This window comes from Rissa tridactyla, chromosome 8, assembly GCF_028500815.1.
Source record: "Rissa tridactyla isolate bRisTri1 chromosome 8, bRisTri1.patW.cur.20221130, whole genome shotgun sequence".
Lineage (NCBI taxonomy): Eukaryota > Metazoa > Chordata > Aves > Charadriiformes > Laridae > Rissa > Rissa tridactyla.
In genome coordinates, this window is record NC_071473.1 from 40,572,861 (window position 1) to 40,590,456 (window position 17,596).

At 40.7% G+C, this 17,596-nt stretch overlaps 1 protein-coding gene across 8 annotated transcripts in view; it reads right to left on the minus strand.

Moving 5' to 3' along the window:
• Positions 1-11,183: 11,183 nt before the first annotated feature.
• The window catches only part of ADGRL2 (adhesion G protein-coupled receptor L2), a 181,246-nt gene continuing 174,833 nt past the window's right edge, over positions 11,184-17,596 (minus strand). For 4 of the 8 annotated variants that reach the window (XM_054213318.1, XM_054213319.1, XM_054213317.1 and 1 more), the window contains one exon: positions 11,185-15,795. In XM_054213318.1, coding sequence (XP_054069293.1) covers positions 15,041-15,795 — 755 coding nt within the window. In that variant the 3' untranslated portion in view covers positions 11,185-15,040. Of the gene's footprint in view, positions 15,796-17,596 lie in introns of all 8 variants that reach the window. The other 4 variants (XM_054213321.1, XM_054213325.1, XM_054213326.1 and 1 more) reach the window with 3 other exon arrangements.

The window sequence follows — 17,596 nt, forward strand, 5'->3', positions numbered from 1 at the left end:
AAAAAAGTAACTGCCACTAGAAATCTGGAAAAGTGAATTAATTGATACATTTCATTATGTAAGAGAGCACTGTCAAAGTTTCCATTTTGTGTTGAGTTCAGAGATATGCTAAAATGCTGCCCTTTGAAAAGAACGTATTCTTATTATTTCAGTTACACTGGCAAAGATTCACTTCAGATTTTATTCCAAAGTCATATAGGTGTCTCATGTCGAAATCTGGGCTGTGAATCGTGCTACCTCTGTGCAGTATAACAGAGGTTAGCAGCCTCTGGAAGCAAATCAGCATAAGGAGAAGTCAGGTCAGGGTATAGCTAAAGATTATGTTGTCTGGAATGTGAAATAAGACACCGACACCCTTTTTTTTTGAATAAACTGTAGCAGAAAAGTTCTCAGATAGGATGTATGTTACATAAAGCTTCAAATTTGGGGCACTAGCTAAAGGAAACATCTCTGTTGTGAGACTCATTCCCAAAGCAGGTGGTCATTTTGTGTCAGTGCCCGGGAGGAGGGGCTCTGGCAGTGCGTACTGGGCACCCAGTGTTGCTGTAATAGTCTTGCTCTTCGTCGAGCTGAGGCATCCACTGTTAAGTCCTTTCTAGCTGATTCAAAGCAGGGACTTCACGCCCCGAGCTGCCAAAAGGGTGACTGCCTTAATTTTCGTGTTGTATCTCCATCTCTGTAAGCAGCTTTCAGCTGGACTGGGGGAAGTGAACAACTGCTTTTGGTTTTTTGCTCTGGATGCTGCTTTAAGAATACAGGTTTTAAGTCCCTACTGACAGTGAACATGGTTTATCTGTTTTTCAGACAGCCAGATGGAAGCACGAGCTCCTCTAAAGACAAATGGTGTGTCAGTGGCCAATTGCAGGAAAGATAAAGGATTCCAAAAGCTGTGAATATTGCAGTCAACTATCCAGGGCTTATTCAATATCTTTTTTATTCCAGCTTCTTTCATGACTTCAGTCTTTCCTAGTCAGAATATAAGTGGTTCAGTTGAATACATTCCCAGAAGTATGATACAATAACTTCTGCCCTATTCCAATATAGAATGGATTACCTATATGTCTTACTTGTCATCCTACTCTTCTGTTTCTATGAAACAAGTCGCCTAGTCAGTATTTCCCATTTCCTATTTTGATCATCATCTTCTTGTCTCTTCTGAGCTACTGTGAGCAGGAACTGAAGACAAAAAATGTAGTATTTCAAAACAGCTGCAATTTCAGTGCTGGACCAACCCTCTGATTAGACAAGTGGAAAAGCTGTGATGTATACCTATAATAAATATCAGAGCAAAGAAGGAAAAACCTACCTATTAGAGGCAAGCAATAGCCAGGAAGTAAAAGAACTTGTGTCAAAAAGCAAAAAAAAAAAAAAAATATCCAAGAGCAGAACAGAAGTTCAAGGGTGACAAAGAAAAGGATCACAGCCCTTTTGGTGAGTAAATACTTTTAGACAGACATTGATCTAGAGGGGGAGAAGCAGTATACACTCGCCATTGTGAAATAGCACTTCTTGGGGGTGATGCACACAGGTACAAGGTTACAGTAGTGAAGAGAAACAAAGCATTTTTCCATGGTTGGAAAGCATTTTGAAAAATTTAGGTCTTTTTTGTCTTTATTTTTAACGTCTGTTACCCAAGTCTAAGAATCAGAAAACTGAAATACAAAAAGATCCTCTTAGTGATTCAGAGAAGAAATCATAATCTCACTGAGGTCAGCAAAAGCTTTTGCCATTGATTTAACTAGGGCCGGGGCTTCACTACAGGCTTTGCTGTTATGAGCAGTAGTCTGGTGCTGATGGCAGAACAAAACATGGCAACAAGAAATGTGTTGCAAAAACTCCTGTCTTCTGTTCACTTCACTTTTCCTCCTGTTGAAGATGTTACTGTGGCCCAGGGCTGGGCTTAGAGTAGAATCATAGAATCGTAGAATCTTCATGGTTGGAAAGGACCTTTGAGATCATCAAGTCCAACCATACACTGGTCCTGTCATTATTCACCTGGGAGAAGAGGCCAACACCCCCCTCTCTACACCCTCCTTTCAAGGAGTTGTAGAGGGCAATGAGGTCTCCCCTCAGCCTCCTCTTCTCAAAACTAAACATGCCCAGCTCCCTCAGCCTCTCCTCATATGACTTGGTCTCCAGACCCCTCACCAGCCTGGTAGCTCTCCTCTGGACATGCCCCAGCGCTTCAATGTCCCTTTTGTATAGAGGGACCCAAAACTGAACACAGCACTCGAGGTGAGGCCTCACCAGTGCTGAGTACAGAGGCACGATCACTTCCTTAGTCCTGCTGGCCACGTATGCTGTTGGCCTTCTTGGCCACCTGGGCACACTGCTGGCTCATATTAAGCTGGCCATCCACCAGCACACCCAGGTCCTTTTCTGCTGGGCAACTTTCCAGGCACTAATCCCCAAGCCTGTAGCGTTGCTTGGGGTTGTTGTGGCCTAAATGCAGGACCTGGCTCTTGGCCTTATTAAACCTCATACAGTTGGCCTTGGCCCATCGATCCAGCCTGTCCAGGTCCCTCTGTAGAGCCTTCCTACCCTCAAGCAGATCAACACTCCCACCTAGTTTAGTGTCATCTGCAAACGTACTGAGGGTGCACTCAATCCCCTCATCCAGATCATTGATAAAGATATTAAAAAAAACTGGCTTCAAAACTGAGCCCCGAGGGACACCACTGGTGACCGGCCGCCGAGAGGATTTCACCCCGTTAATCACAACTCTCTGGGCACGGCCATCCAGCCAGTTTTTTACCCAGCAAAGAGTACACTTGTCTATGCCATGATTCGCCAGCTTCTCCAGGAGAATGCTATGGGGGACAGTGTCAAAGGCCTTACCAAAGTCCAGATAGACAATGTCCACAGCCTTCCCCGCATCCAGAAAGTGGGTCACATGGTCACAGAAAGACATCAGGTTGGTTAAGCAGCACCTCCCTTTCCTAAACCCCTGCTGGCTGGCCCTGATCCCTTGGCTGCCCTGCACTTGCCATGAGAGCTCCCTCAAGATGATCCTCTCCATGATCTTTCCTGGTACCGAGGTCAGGCTGACAGGCCTGTAGTTCCCCCAATCCTCCTTCTGACCCTTCTTGTAGATGGGCGTCACATTAGCCACCCTCTAATCATCCGGTACCTCCCCTGTTGACCAGGATTGTTGATAAATGATGGAGAGAGGCTTGGTGAGCTCTCCCACCAGCTCCCTGAGTACTCTTGGGTGAATCCCATCCGGCCCCATAGACTTATGTGTGTCTAGGTGCAGAAGCAGATCATTGACTACTTTCTCTTGGATTATGGGTGGGTTGTTCTGCTCTCCATCCTTATCTTCCAGCTCAGGAGGCTGAGCACCCTGGGGATAGCTGATCTGACTATTGAAGACGGAGGCAAAGAAGGCATTAAGTATCTCAGCCTTCTCCTCATCCTTGGTTGTAACTTTCCCCTTCACATCCAGTAAGGGATGGAGATTCTCCCTGACTCTCTTTTTGTTGATGTATTTATTAAACTTTTTTGTTTTCCTTTATGTTAGTGGCCAAGTTGAGCTCCAACTGGGCTTTTACCTTCCTAATTTTCTCTCTGTATAACCTAGCAAGATCTCTGTGCACCTTCTGAGTTGCCTGTCCCTTCTTCCAAAGGAGGTAAACCCTCCTTTTATTCTGAAGTCCCATCAAAAGTTCCCTGTTGATCCAGGCTGGCCATTTTCCCTACCCTTTAATCTTGCGACACCTGGGGACAGCCTGCTCCTGGGCCTTTAAGATTTCCTTCTTGAGGATCGTCCAGCCTTCCTGGACCTCTTTGCCCTCCAGGACTGTCTCCCAAGGGACTCTCTCAACCAGTGTTCTGAACAGGCTAAATTCCACCCTCCGGAAGTCTAAGATGGAGGTTTTGCTGACCCCTCCTTACATCACTACAAATTGAAAACTTGACTATTTCATGATCACTGAACCCAAGACAGCCTCCGACCACCACATCTCCCACTAGTCCTTCTCTGTTTGTGAATAGTAGGTCTAGCAAGGCACCTCCCGTGGTAGGCTCACCTACCGGTTGTGTCAGGAAGTATGTGTATGAGTATGTGGTACCTGTTATTTTCTACCAGCTGACCTAGTTGACCTGGATTCCTTTAACTCATAGGGTCATTTGGCTAATGGAAGAAGTTGAATATGCATAAATATAAATAAGTAAGTAAGTGAGTTGTCTTTTTTCCTAAGAGGAAATAATGCACTAAATCTTGTCATTCCACACCCCCCCAAACTGTTCAATTATGCCTTACATGTTGAGAGAAAAGTGATTAAGTAGTGAGCATTAAATACCAGTGATGCTCCAAGAGGGAGAGTGTGGATGTAGAACAGCACTGGCTCTGTGATAAGGTGATAAAACAGAGGGGATGAGAAATACAGAGAAATGGCAGAAGATAGATGGTACCAGACAGCAAACCTCACTCTGTTCCCATTAACCGGTGCAGGTCTGGAATAATCTCACAGACTTCAATCAAAATACGCTAATTTCATTTTGGCATAAATTGAGTCAAAATTTATTTGGGCAGATCCTGCATGCTCTGCTACTCCATGTTGTAACAGAACGCCTGCTTGTGTACTGCCTCATAGTGACAATGAAATGATTGTGATAAGCTTTCAGTATTTCAGGAAAAATATTCGCAGAGAGCTGTATCAGAAGGCCGAGCATTTTTCCATAATTCATAGAAGCCAAGCAGATATCTTCACGATCTCTCAAATGGAGGAGTTACAGAATGAAATTTCTTTCCTTATACTGACTTTTTTTTCAAATGGATGCTTTCAGTAAGTCTTGTTGCCTCTAGCACCCAGGACTCACAACTTTCAGTATACTGAGCAGCTTCACAGCTGTTAAGCCATTGTTTGTTTGGAGCTACTGCTTTCTTTCTTGATGAAAGTATAACCTATTTACTTCATTCTGGGGCACATAGCAGACAGCAGCATGCTGATCCACCATGTCACATGGAAATACTTTAGATCATTCTTTTGTCCTGTTTTGGCGGGTAGCCAAATACTAAATATTTGACATGCAGGAACCCTTCCCCTCACCTGCTTAAGTGTCATCACCATTCATTCAGGAGAAATGCAGCTCTTCTGTAAGCAAGTGTCGCTAGGGGTTTGAAGATACGTGGGTTTTCTAGGCTGAATGCAACTTTGGACTGCCCATGGACTACATAAATCAATGAAAAAAAGGTCCTTTTCATTTCAGCATTTGCTGATGGATGCCTTCTTAACCCTGTTGCCTGCTGGTGTTGCTGACTCTTACACAAAGTATTGTGGGTAGCATGCAGACCATGTCAAGAGCAGCCTGTCTTGAAGTGAACAGACACCTTGAAAGCTATTCTATTCCTGATATATTTAATCATAAAAATGTGAAACAGATACAGCTCTCAATATCACATAATGAAACGGGACTTAGTTTTTATTGGAAGGAAAAGTTTGTCTAAATAATAAGTTTATCTAAATAACAAGCTTTTAGAACCTCACTAATTGCAACTTGTTGCTGGAAGACTCCCTTCAAATTACTGAAACTTGTAAATCAGTGTGTAAAGAAGCAAACCAAACAAGGCAAGTGATTTTTGAACATTTTTCCAGATCCTAGTTCTTCTGCTCCAAAGAAATATATTTCATGTTTCCTTTTCCTGACAAATGCAAATCAAATATTAGCTGATTACATTTCAATGTAATCATCATATTCTAGGGAAGGGTTGAGGAGCAGACAGAAAGGAGTTGTTTGTTTTTACCAGGGCAACCAAGAGCTTTTCTGTGTGTATGTTTAATGAATGAATCAGCCTACTTTAGCACACAATTGCTTAGATCGATAATTATTCAAGAAACAATACTGCCTTGGGAAAATCTATAGTAATAAAAAAGAAATCTGGATGGGCTGAATAACCTTTTCAGGCAGATATTTATCTCCAAATGAAGCTATTTTTTGTAAAGTTCCTATTCTTTAGAAAATGCATTATTGGGTGGTTAAAAAATAATCAGATTGTTAGTGTTTAGAGTCTGGAGTTCAGGGTGTCAGTGAAATAAAGCATTAATGGATGGTATTCTCAGATGTATAGCCAGGAAGATAGTTAGGTTTTAAGTATAAAGTCAAAGTGGCAATATGAGCTGAAGCGATGCATCTGTACTCTAGTGACAACTGTTACCATTACCAATACGAACAGATAGCAGGTTCTAATTAAAGTTACAAGCCAGAGGGAATAGGCATTAAGAAATAAAAGAATAATTCGTGAATAAATTGCACTTGATTTACTAGTTCACAAAAAAGGTCTAAAAATTAGTATCTGGAATTACTTTAAATACAGCATCTATCAAACCACAGAACAATAATCAAGCCGACCTAATTAGAACACTTGTAACTATAAGCAGCATGTAGCATGTTCTTATCTTGACGTGGGGAGACCAAGTAGTCCCCTAAGTGCCAGTTAATCTACAACAAACTTTTGCTGAGACCTAGAAGAAACGCCCTGCAGCAGCTACCTGCTTACTTTAGATGTCAGGCTACCCCAAATGTAGCTTTTTGTATTCTCTGCATGTGCATTAAGAGCAACTTCTCTGTACACACCATGAGTTGGATCATGAAAGGTCCTCAGCAAATTACACAGCACTTTGTAGGAGCACTTTTGTCCGTAAATGTAGGTTAGCCTTCTTCATGTGTAGGTGTCACTTTTACTTACACTTTTGCTTACTTACTCTTAGGCCAGCAACCCTTTAAATATGAGACAAACATTGTCTCTGCAGATATATAGCTTTTAAGAGTGGACATAGAGCAGATTCCTTAAGCGATACTGAGGAGTACGATGCTGTGCTTACTACCAGCACCTCTGGACAGGTAGCACTGCCTTGCTGGTACTGGTCTGTCTTGTTCTCAGGGAAGAGTGTATTCATAGCTTTAGAAAATTGGGCTGGATAATTTATGGGAAGCCTACGGTAAGGCAAATGCCTAACCAACTTTCTTTCACTAGGGGTACTGACTGTTTTCTTCATTTTCAGTGGTTTTGCGAGTGGCAGTTTTGGTCCATTGAAATAAGTTTTTTGGGTTAAATTCGGTTTTGAAAGTGTGCTTTGAAAATTTCAAGACATGCTTGTAATGATAAATTTCTAGACTGCTTTCTGTAAGCATATTGTCATCTGGCAATGCTAGGTCATAAACACGAATTAACAAGTTTGAAGAGTAGAAATGCTTCACTAAACTGAAGTATTTTGTCAAATTACCCAGACGTATGGATACTAGTAAGATTTTTCTCTCTTGCCTTGAAGGGGCAGCAGCTAGTGGTGCTGGAAAGGAGCGAAATGAGAAAAGGCAAAATTAATTCTGTACCTAATTTGATTCCTATTATTCTTTTATTTTCTTCTCCATCTGTCTGTATTCCTTTCCCCACTCCAGCTTTTGAAAAAAAGTCCAGGCTCTGGCTCTTCCAGCAGCCTCTAATGTGCTTGGAAACCTTCACTGTTTCATATAAACTTGCATGTGTTTGTGCTTTGTCACGGAGACAACCGTGTCACCAGCCATTTCAGCTGCAGTTGATGCTCTCCTCAGGAAGGTTTTTAGCAGTAGCTTCACATGGAGCTACTCCTGCCTGAGCGAAACAGAGAGCTGAGTGCCCAGGTCAACATTTGCAGCAGTAGCATGACTGTAACTCGGCACAGATAGCGAAAGAACCAGGCTGCTGTGAGCAGGTCTTCGGTGGCACGCTGAGGGCTAATTACTCTGGCCAGCCCAGTGGTCACTCTCTGAGTTTCTTAGCTAGAAGCTGTGTGCGGGAAATAGAATTGTTTTGGTTGGAAAAGATCTTTCAGACCGTCGAGTCCAACCGTTAACCTAGCACTGCCGAGTTACCACTAAGCCATGTCCCTCAGCACTGCATCTACGCGTCCTTTAAATACCTCCAGGTATGGTGACTCCGCCACTTCCCTGGGCAGCCTGTTCCGATGCCTGACAACTCTCCCAGGGAAATGGAGGGTCCTGAGCGCACCTCAGTGTTGTAGTGCTCACCTCACCGGAGAGCATCTACACGCTACCCTGCAGGCCACGTGGCATGGCCGGTACTGTGAACATGGCGCTACATGATCTTTCAGCCACTTCACACAGCCCCTCACGTGTGATGTACGTCACGTCAAAACCTGTGGAGTTTTTGGCTCTGCACAGGCAGGATCTGCGATCCTTTTGCAACACAAACAGTAAACCTGGTGCGGTGAGAGCCTTCAGCTGCCATGTGGTGAAAACAAAGAGCTGGGACAAATTTTACAGCCGATTTTCCATAGCAAAGGGACACACACGGGCTCGCGGGGATTTGGCATGATTCGGGAACGCCGCTCTGGCTGCAATGAGCCAGCTGAAGTGCGGGCAGATCAGAGGGTGGTGCAGAGCTTTGGTGGCGGCATTCACACCGCGAAGTTACACAGACTTACAGCGCTTATCTCTTATCTCCAGACAAATTGTAATTATTGTCAGGACAGTGGCTTCAGCAGGGGGAGGGAAGGGGCCCCTTTGTAAGCTAATTTCTGGGATGTGGCATTCGGAGGCTGCGCTGGCACACAGGACAAGGCCGTGACACTGCTGGTGGTGCCTGGCTTGCCCTGGCTCCCCTCCGCTGCGACGACATGGCTGCACACACGCAGTGGTAGACCTTGGGATGACAAAATGTCTTTAGTGACAAATATGTGTTTTTCTACAAGGCTAGAATTACTTCTGCCCCTGAAGTGAGGCCCGTTTCACCTGTGGATGATGTACCTTGGGTGCCTAAATACCACCTAAGTTTCCCTTTGAACAGTTAAGTGCTTTTTGGGCCTGACATCTAGCAGCTCCACATTTAAGCACATAGAGCAGAGGAAACATTGCTGAAAGAGATGTAAATGCTTAGAGCAAGGGAATTGTGCCTCTCTAACATACTAAAATTAAGTCAATTGTACAGCTGCTGAGAGTAGAGGGAATGGCTGATGTAATTTATTTGGATTTAAAAAAAAAAAAAAAAAACAACCTTGTAAAAATGTCCCTACCAAGAAGTCATTACAGCAAAGCAGTATTGAGGAAGTGAGAGCTAAAGTAGTTGTGCATTGGACGCTAAGAGGTAGAGCAGGATTAAATGGTCAATTTTTTTGTCATGGCAAAAGGCTAATGGTGTAGTGCCCCAACACGCTGTGTTCACACTGGTGCTAGCTGAAAGGCGATGACCATGCTATCTGAGAGGTGGCACTCTTTGCTGTTAACGGAGAATTATTTCAGTTAATCAGGACTAGGGAAGATTGTGAATGACCTGGGTTAATAAAGTGAATAAATGGGCAGTGTGATGCAGATGAAATGCAATGCTGACAAATACAGGGTTGGGCACACGTTCAGGGGAATAATTGCAAGTATTTGTAGGCTTCGCAGGGTTCTAAATTAACCATAACTATTTACGTCATTACTTGCTATGATCAGCGTAGTTGAAAAAAATTGTGTTTTGAAGGGATACTATGAAAACAAAAGATGTTGTGAGACTATGGCAGGAAAAAAAAAAAAAACACAAAAAAACCCCAGAACAGAAAATACAATTCCATCCATAAATCAACAATAACAATTCACCCATAATTTGAAAGCATACTGACAAAAAGTAATTCTGGGGACTGGCAACTAAATGATTAGAGAAATGGAGGAGGCTGAAAACAAGGATTTGTTTAGAAAGGAGTCAAGTAATAGGAGACGGAGGGGAGTAGTTAAAACAATGAGTGGTATGAAGAATACAAGCTAAGAAGTTTCTATTTATTGTGCTAAAGCAAAAAAGAAGCAAAGTGGTATATTTAAAGTGAATGAAAATGAATTATTTTCATGAAAACCTCGTTAACCTTTGGGACTCATTCTCTTAAGCAATCATGGAGGCTGAAAGTTCAGCAGCATTAAGCCATTTTTCAAAGCAATTCTTATGCTACAAGGGGACTGGGACAGTTATTCCAGATGATAGCTATTCACTGCTGCTTAAGCTGAGCTCCTGCTTCTCCGTTAGAAAAGCCTGTACAGATACTAACCTGCTGCTTCCTATTTGTGAATCAGCCCTTTTAATGTGTGTAGCTGGTTTTGTGCCCAGCTTCGCTCTCTCTAAAACTTTGAACTGGTTGGCAGCGCGGTCTCCATTGTGTCTACATTGGGCTCCTACTCCAACACACAGAAGGAGGTGCGCACCCAAGGAAGAAATGGTTAAGAATTATGTAAACTTTGCCGTAGAAGAATATTCTTAACAAAACTACCTATTCTGAATGTTATTTCTGCAACTGTGACTTCCCCTGTCTGGGATCCTGGGCTGATGACTCCAGCAGCTGGTGCATTATACGGAAAGGTCCTTTACAAGCTCCTTGCTGCTGAGTTGAGGCGTGTAGGATTTTCAGTAGCATTATAACCACTCAGGCTGCACCATGGTGTGAGCCGTTTCACATGCCAGGAACTTTGATGGGGAGCGGTTGAGATTAATGATGACATAATACAGTAAGAAGAGATATTAATGCTCTTAGGCATGAATTAATGAAATACCATTGAGAATTTATCCTGCATGAATAAAAGGATTTGGAAGTTGTCATTCTAAAAACCACATGAAGGATTTTACTGAAAAAATCCCAAACGCTCCGTTGAAATAGACAGGGTCCTAATGACCCTTTACTCCAGATTTTGTTGGAGCTGGATAATTGAGCTGGACCCATTAATTTGAATTCCTACTGATTTACAAGTGTTTATATAAATGAGAGGCACAGATCTCTTGCTTCCAGGGCTGTGGGAGTGCTAATTTTTACCCCCAAACTCTCAATGCAAAGCTGGATTCCAACCTGTGGTGTAGTTGCAGAGTACAGACCCAGCATGCCACAGTGGCATCCATAAATTCAGGGTCCTTATCTCATCGTGCAGCCAAACAGCAAGACCCTTGCTTACTGAAATGGTAGCGATGCTCTTCATAAATGTGGGGGATGACCGTCACCATCTATTTAAGAAAAAATCTAAGGTGTGCTTTACTGCGACCTCCCTGGCATAAGGGTCTTTGCAGGGCTACAGCTGAGGTGGAACTGAAGAATTGCTGCTGAGTCCCATCACTTGTCGTGCTCCATCGCCCCCTAGAATTAGTGAGTTAAAACCCCAGCGACGATGTTCCTCTGTGTGTGTGTATATGTATATATATATATATAATTGTTTACCTGTAGCTTCTTTTGATTTAAAAAATAATTTTATTCAGGGATAAAACTTTACACTAGCATATGTAGTCATATAATCAAGTCTAGAAGACAAGTTTTGTTAGTTTTGAGGCAAAGTGGGGTAACAACAGTACACAGGGACTGTTTACTTTTTTTTCTTGTTCTCTTAATGTCTGAGTAGTTCAGAAAAAAAATTTCCTTAAAAATTAGGACATAAAATATGACACATATTTTATCCATAACTTATGTCAATTTGAAACACCTTTTATTGCCTACATAAGTGAATATATGTAAACTTTATTAGTAACTTCATTTCCAATTTAAAAGAAGCAAAGGTGTATTGTAGAATTCACAGATAAAGGTTAATTTTAACTATAAAGGTATTACCAGTGTTGCATTTCTTCATGTTATGGTTCACTTATGTAGAATTGAGATGTAGTTTATATTAAACAATGCATAGCACCATTATACAACAGTTCACTAAATGCACATCCCATTTAATCTTTTGTAGGAATTAATATAACTGGACTGAAGTTACAAGGAAGAATTGAACTGAGCCAGTAGGGTTAACACTGATACTAACAGGAGATTACTAGCCATAAGAAAATTACAGCTCTTCTGAAAGACGGTGCCTAAAATAGCAGCATATCCTTGGCACCATCATAGGAACTGGTTAACTGATGACCCTGAAGAAACACTTGTTTCCATTAATTCTGCTGTCATTATTTCGCTATTCTCGAACTCTTCCTCTGAATTCTTCTGTCCTTCTGATCCCAAGACAAGATGGCAGGAACGTGAGAGAGAACATAAAGAAATTACAATAAGCTGTCGGCTATATAATTATATTGTAACCTACTACACTGAGAAGTTACACCAACAGAAATTTGGCAAGGTATCGCCTGCTAGCTGCTAGCTAAACACAGGACACTCACTAGCATAACATTAAAAAAAACAGGCTCACTAAAAAGCAACATCTACATTACAAAGAAGCTAACAAAAGAATTCCCTTATGATACTTAGGTTCAGCTGGTTCATCTTAGGTTCATCAGCTACATTTTCTTGTTTTATGAATACTTGTTACATTTGCAATTGAATATATATTTAAGATCACAATGCTACAAACCTTCTTCCAGCATGTAGTTTTGCCACCTTTAGTTAGACACAAAGGAGTACTTGCTTGAACTAGGGTTGAAGATTCTGCTGAAAGTTGGTGATGTTATTAGGTCATGTGTACTGTAATTACTTGAGCACCACAATTTTTAAATCCCTAAGACATGATTTCCTAGGTAGAAGGCAGCAAGTATGCTTTTAAGTTGCCAGACAGACCAAGGGAATCATTTTTGCTCCAAAGAGTCTGCTGTATACCCTGAATCAGAACAAATTCTTATTTCATCGAGACTTCAGATTTTTAAAGTGTCTACTACACTGAAGTAAACATTTTCTGATTAAATTTTAAATGTTCCAGTGACTCTACTGTAAACATAACTTTTAAGTGATAAGGAACATACTGGCAAGAGTTAACAGTAGGGTCGATGGTGAAGATGCCTTTTCCTTCAACAACAATTGCTATGGTGTCACAGTCCTGATTACAGATACATTGAGGTTACCTGAACCCCACGGTTCCATCTCAACGTGGATTTTTTTTTTTTTTTTTTTTACAGAGTTTGAATTGCCTCAATAGCAGGAAGGCTCGCCCAAAATATTCTTCGGAAATCCAAACTTTTTCAAAATGCATCGATTTATTTTCCAAAGGGACTTTATGTATTCCAATGCATCAGAAGGTAACAGAATTGATACGGCTTTCAAACGAAATTTTCCTGTTCTCATACATATGAACACAGGGGCCACACATGAAACTGCGGCATCTGTGATGACGGGGCATTAATTTTACAGTTATTTGGAAGAACACAAGTTTGGAAGTCGTGACAACTGAAGTCCTTGGCGTTACTTTTGAGAGGCCCTGGTTGAGACGGACAAAAGAGCCTCGGGAATCAAGACAACAGACTTCAGACTTCTAATTTTGCCACTGATTTGTAGGGTAACATCTTGGGCATCAGCTGCCTTGTGCAGTTCTCTAGTCTGATAAAAATGGGGACAGTCACGCTTATTTATCTAACTCAAAACAGTGCCGTGATGGATTAATTATTTGGATAGCACTCGGAGCGCTATCCAATGCTGCTTATTCATGTTTTCCCCACTGCAACAATGTATCTTCATCACTAATAATTAACCGCTAATTACTGTTGCAGAGAATATGATAGTGGTGTTTACCACCTTATTTTTAATTTCAGCAGAGATGCCTACTTAAAAGTTATGTAAATATACAAAATTACAGTACATTTTCCTAATGACCCTGCTATGTCTGAGTTTGATCCTACTCAATTGTGACTAGAGCAACGAATAGCAAAGATGACCTTTTTTTCTGTAGAGCTATATAGAAAGCTTCTATTGTATTCATGAAATGCAAAGAAGCCATTCTAAGCAGGATACAGCTGGGTCGAAGGACTGCTGATGCCAATTATGCTTCGTACATAATAATGCACATTTTACCTATTTGGAAAAAAATTCACATTTATTTACTGTCAAACAGGTGTTAAACTTTACACTGGATATTAGTGATGGGCTCATTATTAACAGGTTTACACAAAGGGATGAAAAAAGCAGAATTTTGTTGAAACAATTTACATTTCATTAGATTTTTATCATAAAATAAATTAATTACTAAATATAGGCAGAAGGAATATGGAAGAGTAATAGTTACGTTTTATTTATTTTTTTTAAAGGACAGGCACCTTTTATTCACGAGAAAGCTTGTGAGAAGTGTCCAGTGTCCCCTTTACCCCTTACCACCCAACCCTGATTAAAGAATGAACAGGGAACTGAGTTACAATCTTTGTTAGCTATACCAAATTTGTGCAAGGCTTGGCATAATTGGCTTCTAAAACAATTTTCTCCCCAAATTATGTTTTTTGGCAATAAAAATTCAAAACGTAAGAATAAAAACTAACTTGTCAAAGCAGAACACTGTTTACAGTGAAAAATAAGTGAAAACGGGTAGAACTTGCATTTTAAACATACTACCGTACTATGAACAGAGTGTAAGAAAAACAGCTTATAACATATGTGCAACCAAGAGCTTTTCACAATATTTTCTTCAAACTCTTTAAAATTATTTTTTAATGACAATTATATTTCAGTTGGACACAAATGTATTTATTTTACCCTAGCAATAGAACAAAATATAATTTCTTTAGCCATTTTTTCATGAGAACGGTTCATTGTACAGTTGAGGAAATATATGAAATAAGGCCTGTGGCTTGATTGCTAGTGGTTAGACAAGTATTCAATCTTTGCCCTAATGGAAAAGATCTGCAGTGAACTGCAAACTGATGCAGAATATCTCTCCTGCTTTTGCAAGTCTTGTCAGGAATAGTAAGGTACAGTAAATTTGTCCCACAGGATTTTAGAGCCTACGCCTTGTATATAATACAATGTAGGCCTAGAAAAAAAAAATGGTGCAGCCATATTTACAAATTTAGTTCACAAACTGCTGCAGTAAAATGGCTGGAAAGTGTTTATTTCTCTTTTTTTTTTTTTCACAATTTTGTTAAATTCAGCAGCAGAAGATATCTTAAAATACCTTGTTGGTATTTCTTTTCTTTGTAACAAATAATTCATTTTAGTATACTCTGTGTATATACAAAGTTTTTGTTTTATAAAAATTCACAGAACTGCGAGGTCCAGTCATCCCCGTTACCGGAGAACCACAGGGTCAACAGAATTGTCTCTTCAAGCAGATATGAGGGAGCCTGCTTGGGGCCAATTAAGTCTTTTTAATACTTGTACGTGGCCTTTAATATTTCTTTGCTACACTATTAAAGGCTTGTCACTAGTTGCATTTGTCCTTCTCTAACATCCCCTTCTGGAATACATCCTTCCTTGTTAATGGGAATTATATAGCCGTCGCTATTACCCCTGCTGATTTGATAGTACATCTGAAGCTGATGGCCAGCTCCTAGGTTTGGCATGCTCTTGTAGTAAATGTCCTCATTTTCGCTCCTCCTGGAGGGAGAGAGATCTTCTTCAACGTCGGGGCTGCTCTCTGGATACGGAGAGTCTCTGAGATTGGGCATGCTCGTGTAAAGAGAGTCTCTGTTGGGGGACTGGAGGTGGTCGTCTGCCTCGGCTGTCAGCTGTGAGACGTAGCTGTCGGTTCCTTCGGTCTTCACTTTCTTCTGGGGCTGGTACAGAAGGGAGTGAGTCCGCTGGGGAATGAGTGGGGCCTCAAGCTCTTTGTGGTGGAGCTCCAGCCCGGGGGTGTCACTGTGCATCAAAGATGAGGCATCTGCCACGATGGCGTCATCTTCGCTACTGCTCCCGCCGATCACAGCTTTGGCTGGTAGCGTGCGCTCCAGGTTGTGGTTCTTGCTGCTGCCCCGCAGGTTGTTGTGCACTAACTCTGAAATGATCATTTTCTCAAACGCGGTATCATTCAGGCTTAGTCCACAGTCTACAACTTGCACACTGTCGTTATAGTCTCCATTGCGCAATGAGTAGCTGTTGTTGAAATTACCATTTAGCGGTAGAGTATCCATGGCACTTGTATCCCTGGCATTGTTCAGTGAATGTCCTGAAATGGAAAAGGATAGCTCTGGTTATTGCCTGATGTGCTTTTTATCACTCAATTGGGTTTTTTTTTTTAACAAAATTCTTTAATGTAGTTCAGGACAAAGTTGTACTTGGAAGTAAGACTTGAGAAAAGTTAGGTTATTGAACATTCCCAAATGTAAACAGTTACACACCTTATAGGAAAGATGCCTTTTAAAAATCGTAACGTGTATTTCCTGTGGGGAATAGTGGCATTTTAATTTCTTAATTTAGTGTCAATTCTGTGACTTTTCCACAAGGAACTGTTCACTCCATGCCCTTGCATATGTAATGCAAAGCAATTCATTTGGAAACAGCTATGTTTTGAAGTACACCATCATGATTTAGAAAAAGAAAATTAACAGAATTTGTCCTAAACGACACTAAATCAAAAAGGAATTAGATCACAGACATAACTGAAGGTAAATGTACAACATAAACCCACATAACTGGCAAGCAACTACTTTAACAACATTTCTAACATTTTTTCCTTTTTTTTTTTTTTGAGATGAAGTAAAGAAAAGAATGAAAAAAATGGATAAATACAAAGAATTTATGTTAAACAAGGACAGCCATCTTTCACACTACAGGGACCAGGGCCCACAAGCACCATCCAACAACACGATAGACAGCAGGTGGAATGACTCACTTTGGACAACTCACATCATGTCTGTCTGCTCAGGCTATCTGGCCTAAGAGTAGCTGATATATAAAAGAAAGTAAAATGATTTATTGTAACATGATGAAGAATTACTGAGCTTCTCAGCAACTTAGTCAGAGCAAGGGTTCAGCAAATTAGATTACTAAGCAATAACAGCTTTTCTTTTCCCACTTAATGTAATTTTTTTGCACTAATATTCTGTCTGCCAACAATGGCCCCAGGCTTCTAAAGGTCAAAGTTTGCCTGCAGTCTGCATCAGTCACAGTGACAGCGCTGAATGAACCAGAATAGTTAATTAAGAGTTAGGCCCACAGTTACCATGGGCATGGAAGTCAAATGCAGAAATGTTAGGAATTTCTCTAAGTATGGGTCACAGAAATTAAACCAAAGAATAAATATTAGTTGTGGAATGGGAAGAGGAAATCAGCCATGGCTGATATCTCATAGCTGCTGGAGAAATGACAGATTGGGTAAGTCTGCTGGAAACATGAAAAGAAGTTTAAGGGGGGAAAAAATGAAGTCTTATGATGATTAAGGTCTTTATGTTTTTGGTTTTGGCTTTTTTTTTTTGGTAACACGATAAAGAAAAGGTTTTCCTACAGACACAAAGACATGTAAACTATGACAGCACAGTGCTTCCCAAGCAAAGGAAAAAGAAAAAGAAAAAAAAAAAAACTTTGAAAGAAATTAAACAGTCTGAACCATGGAAAGTCAGATGGCTAGAGCATTCCTAGAAAATCACTTTATCTACAGATATGTCTGGAAGTAAAGAAAGAATGGAGTGACTTTACTGAAATGAGACTGACCACTGTGAGGCTGCTGCATTATATGCAAGGCTTGGAGGAATATAAGAAAAATGTTGTTTTGGAAGAGATTATACATTTTCTTGTTTGGTTGGTTGTTTTTTTTTCATAGTTAAAGCTGCAGCTTATCCTAGAAAATTCAATCTTCTCTGGAAAATATTGTTTTCAATTAAAAAGTAATTGCATTTTCTCATGAAAAGATTTTTGTCTTCAACTTTAAAAAATAGAGTAATAATTTCCAAATAAATTCTGAGTAATTTGCAAATCATTTTCTATTTGCGTTATTGTTAACTCCTCTCCATGTGTACTAATTTAAACAG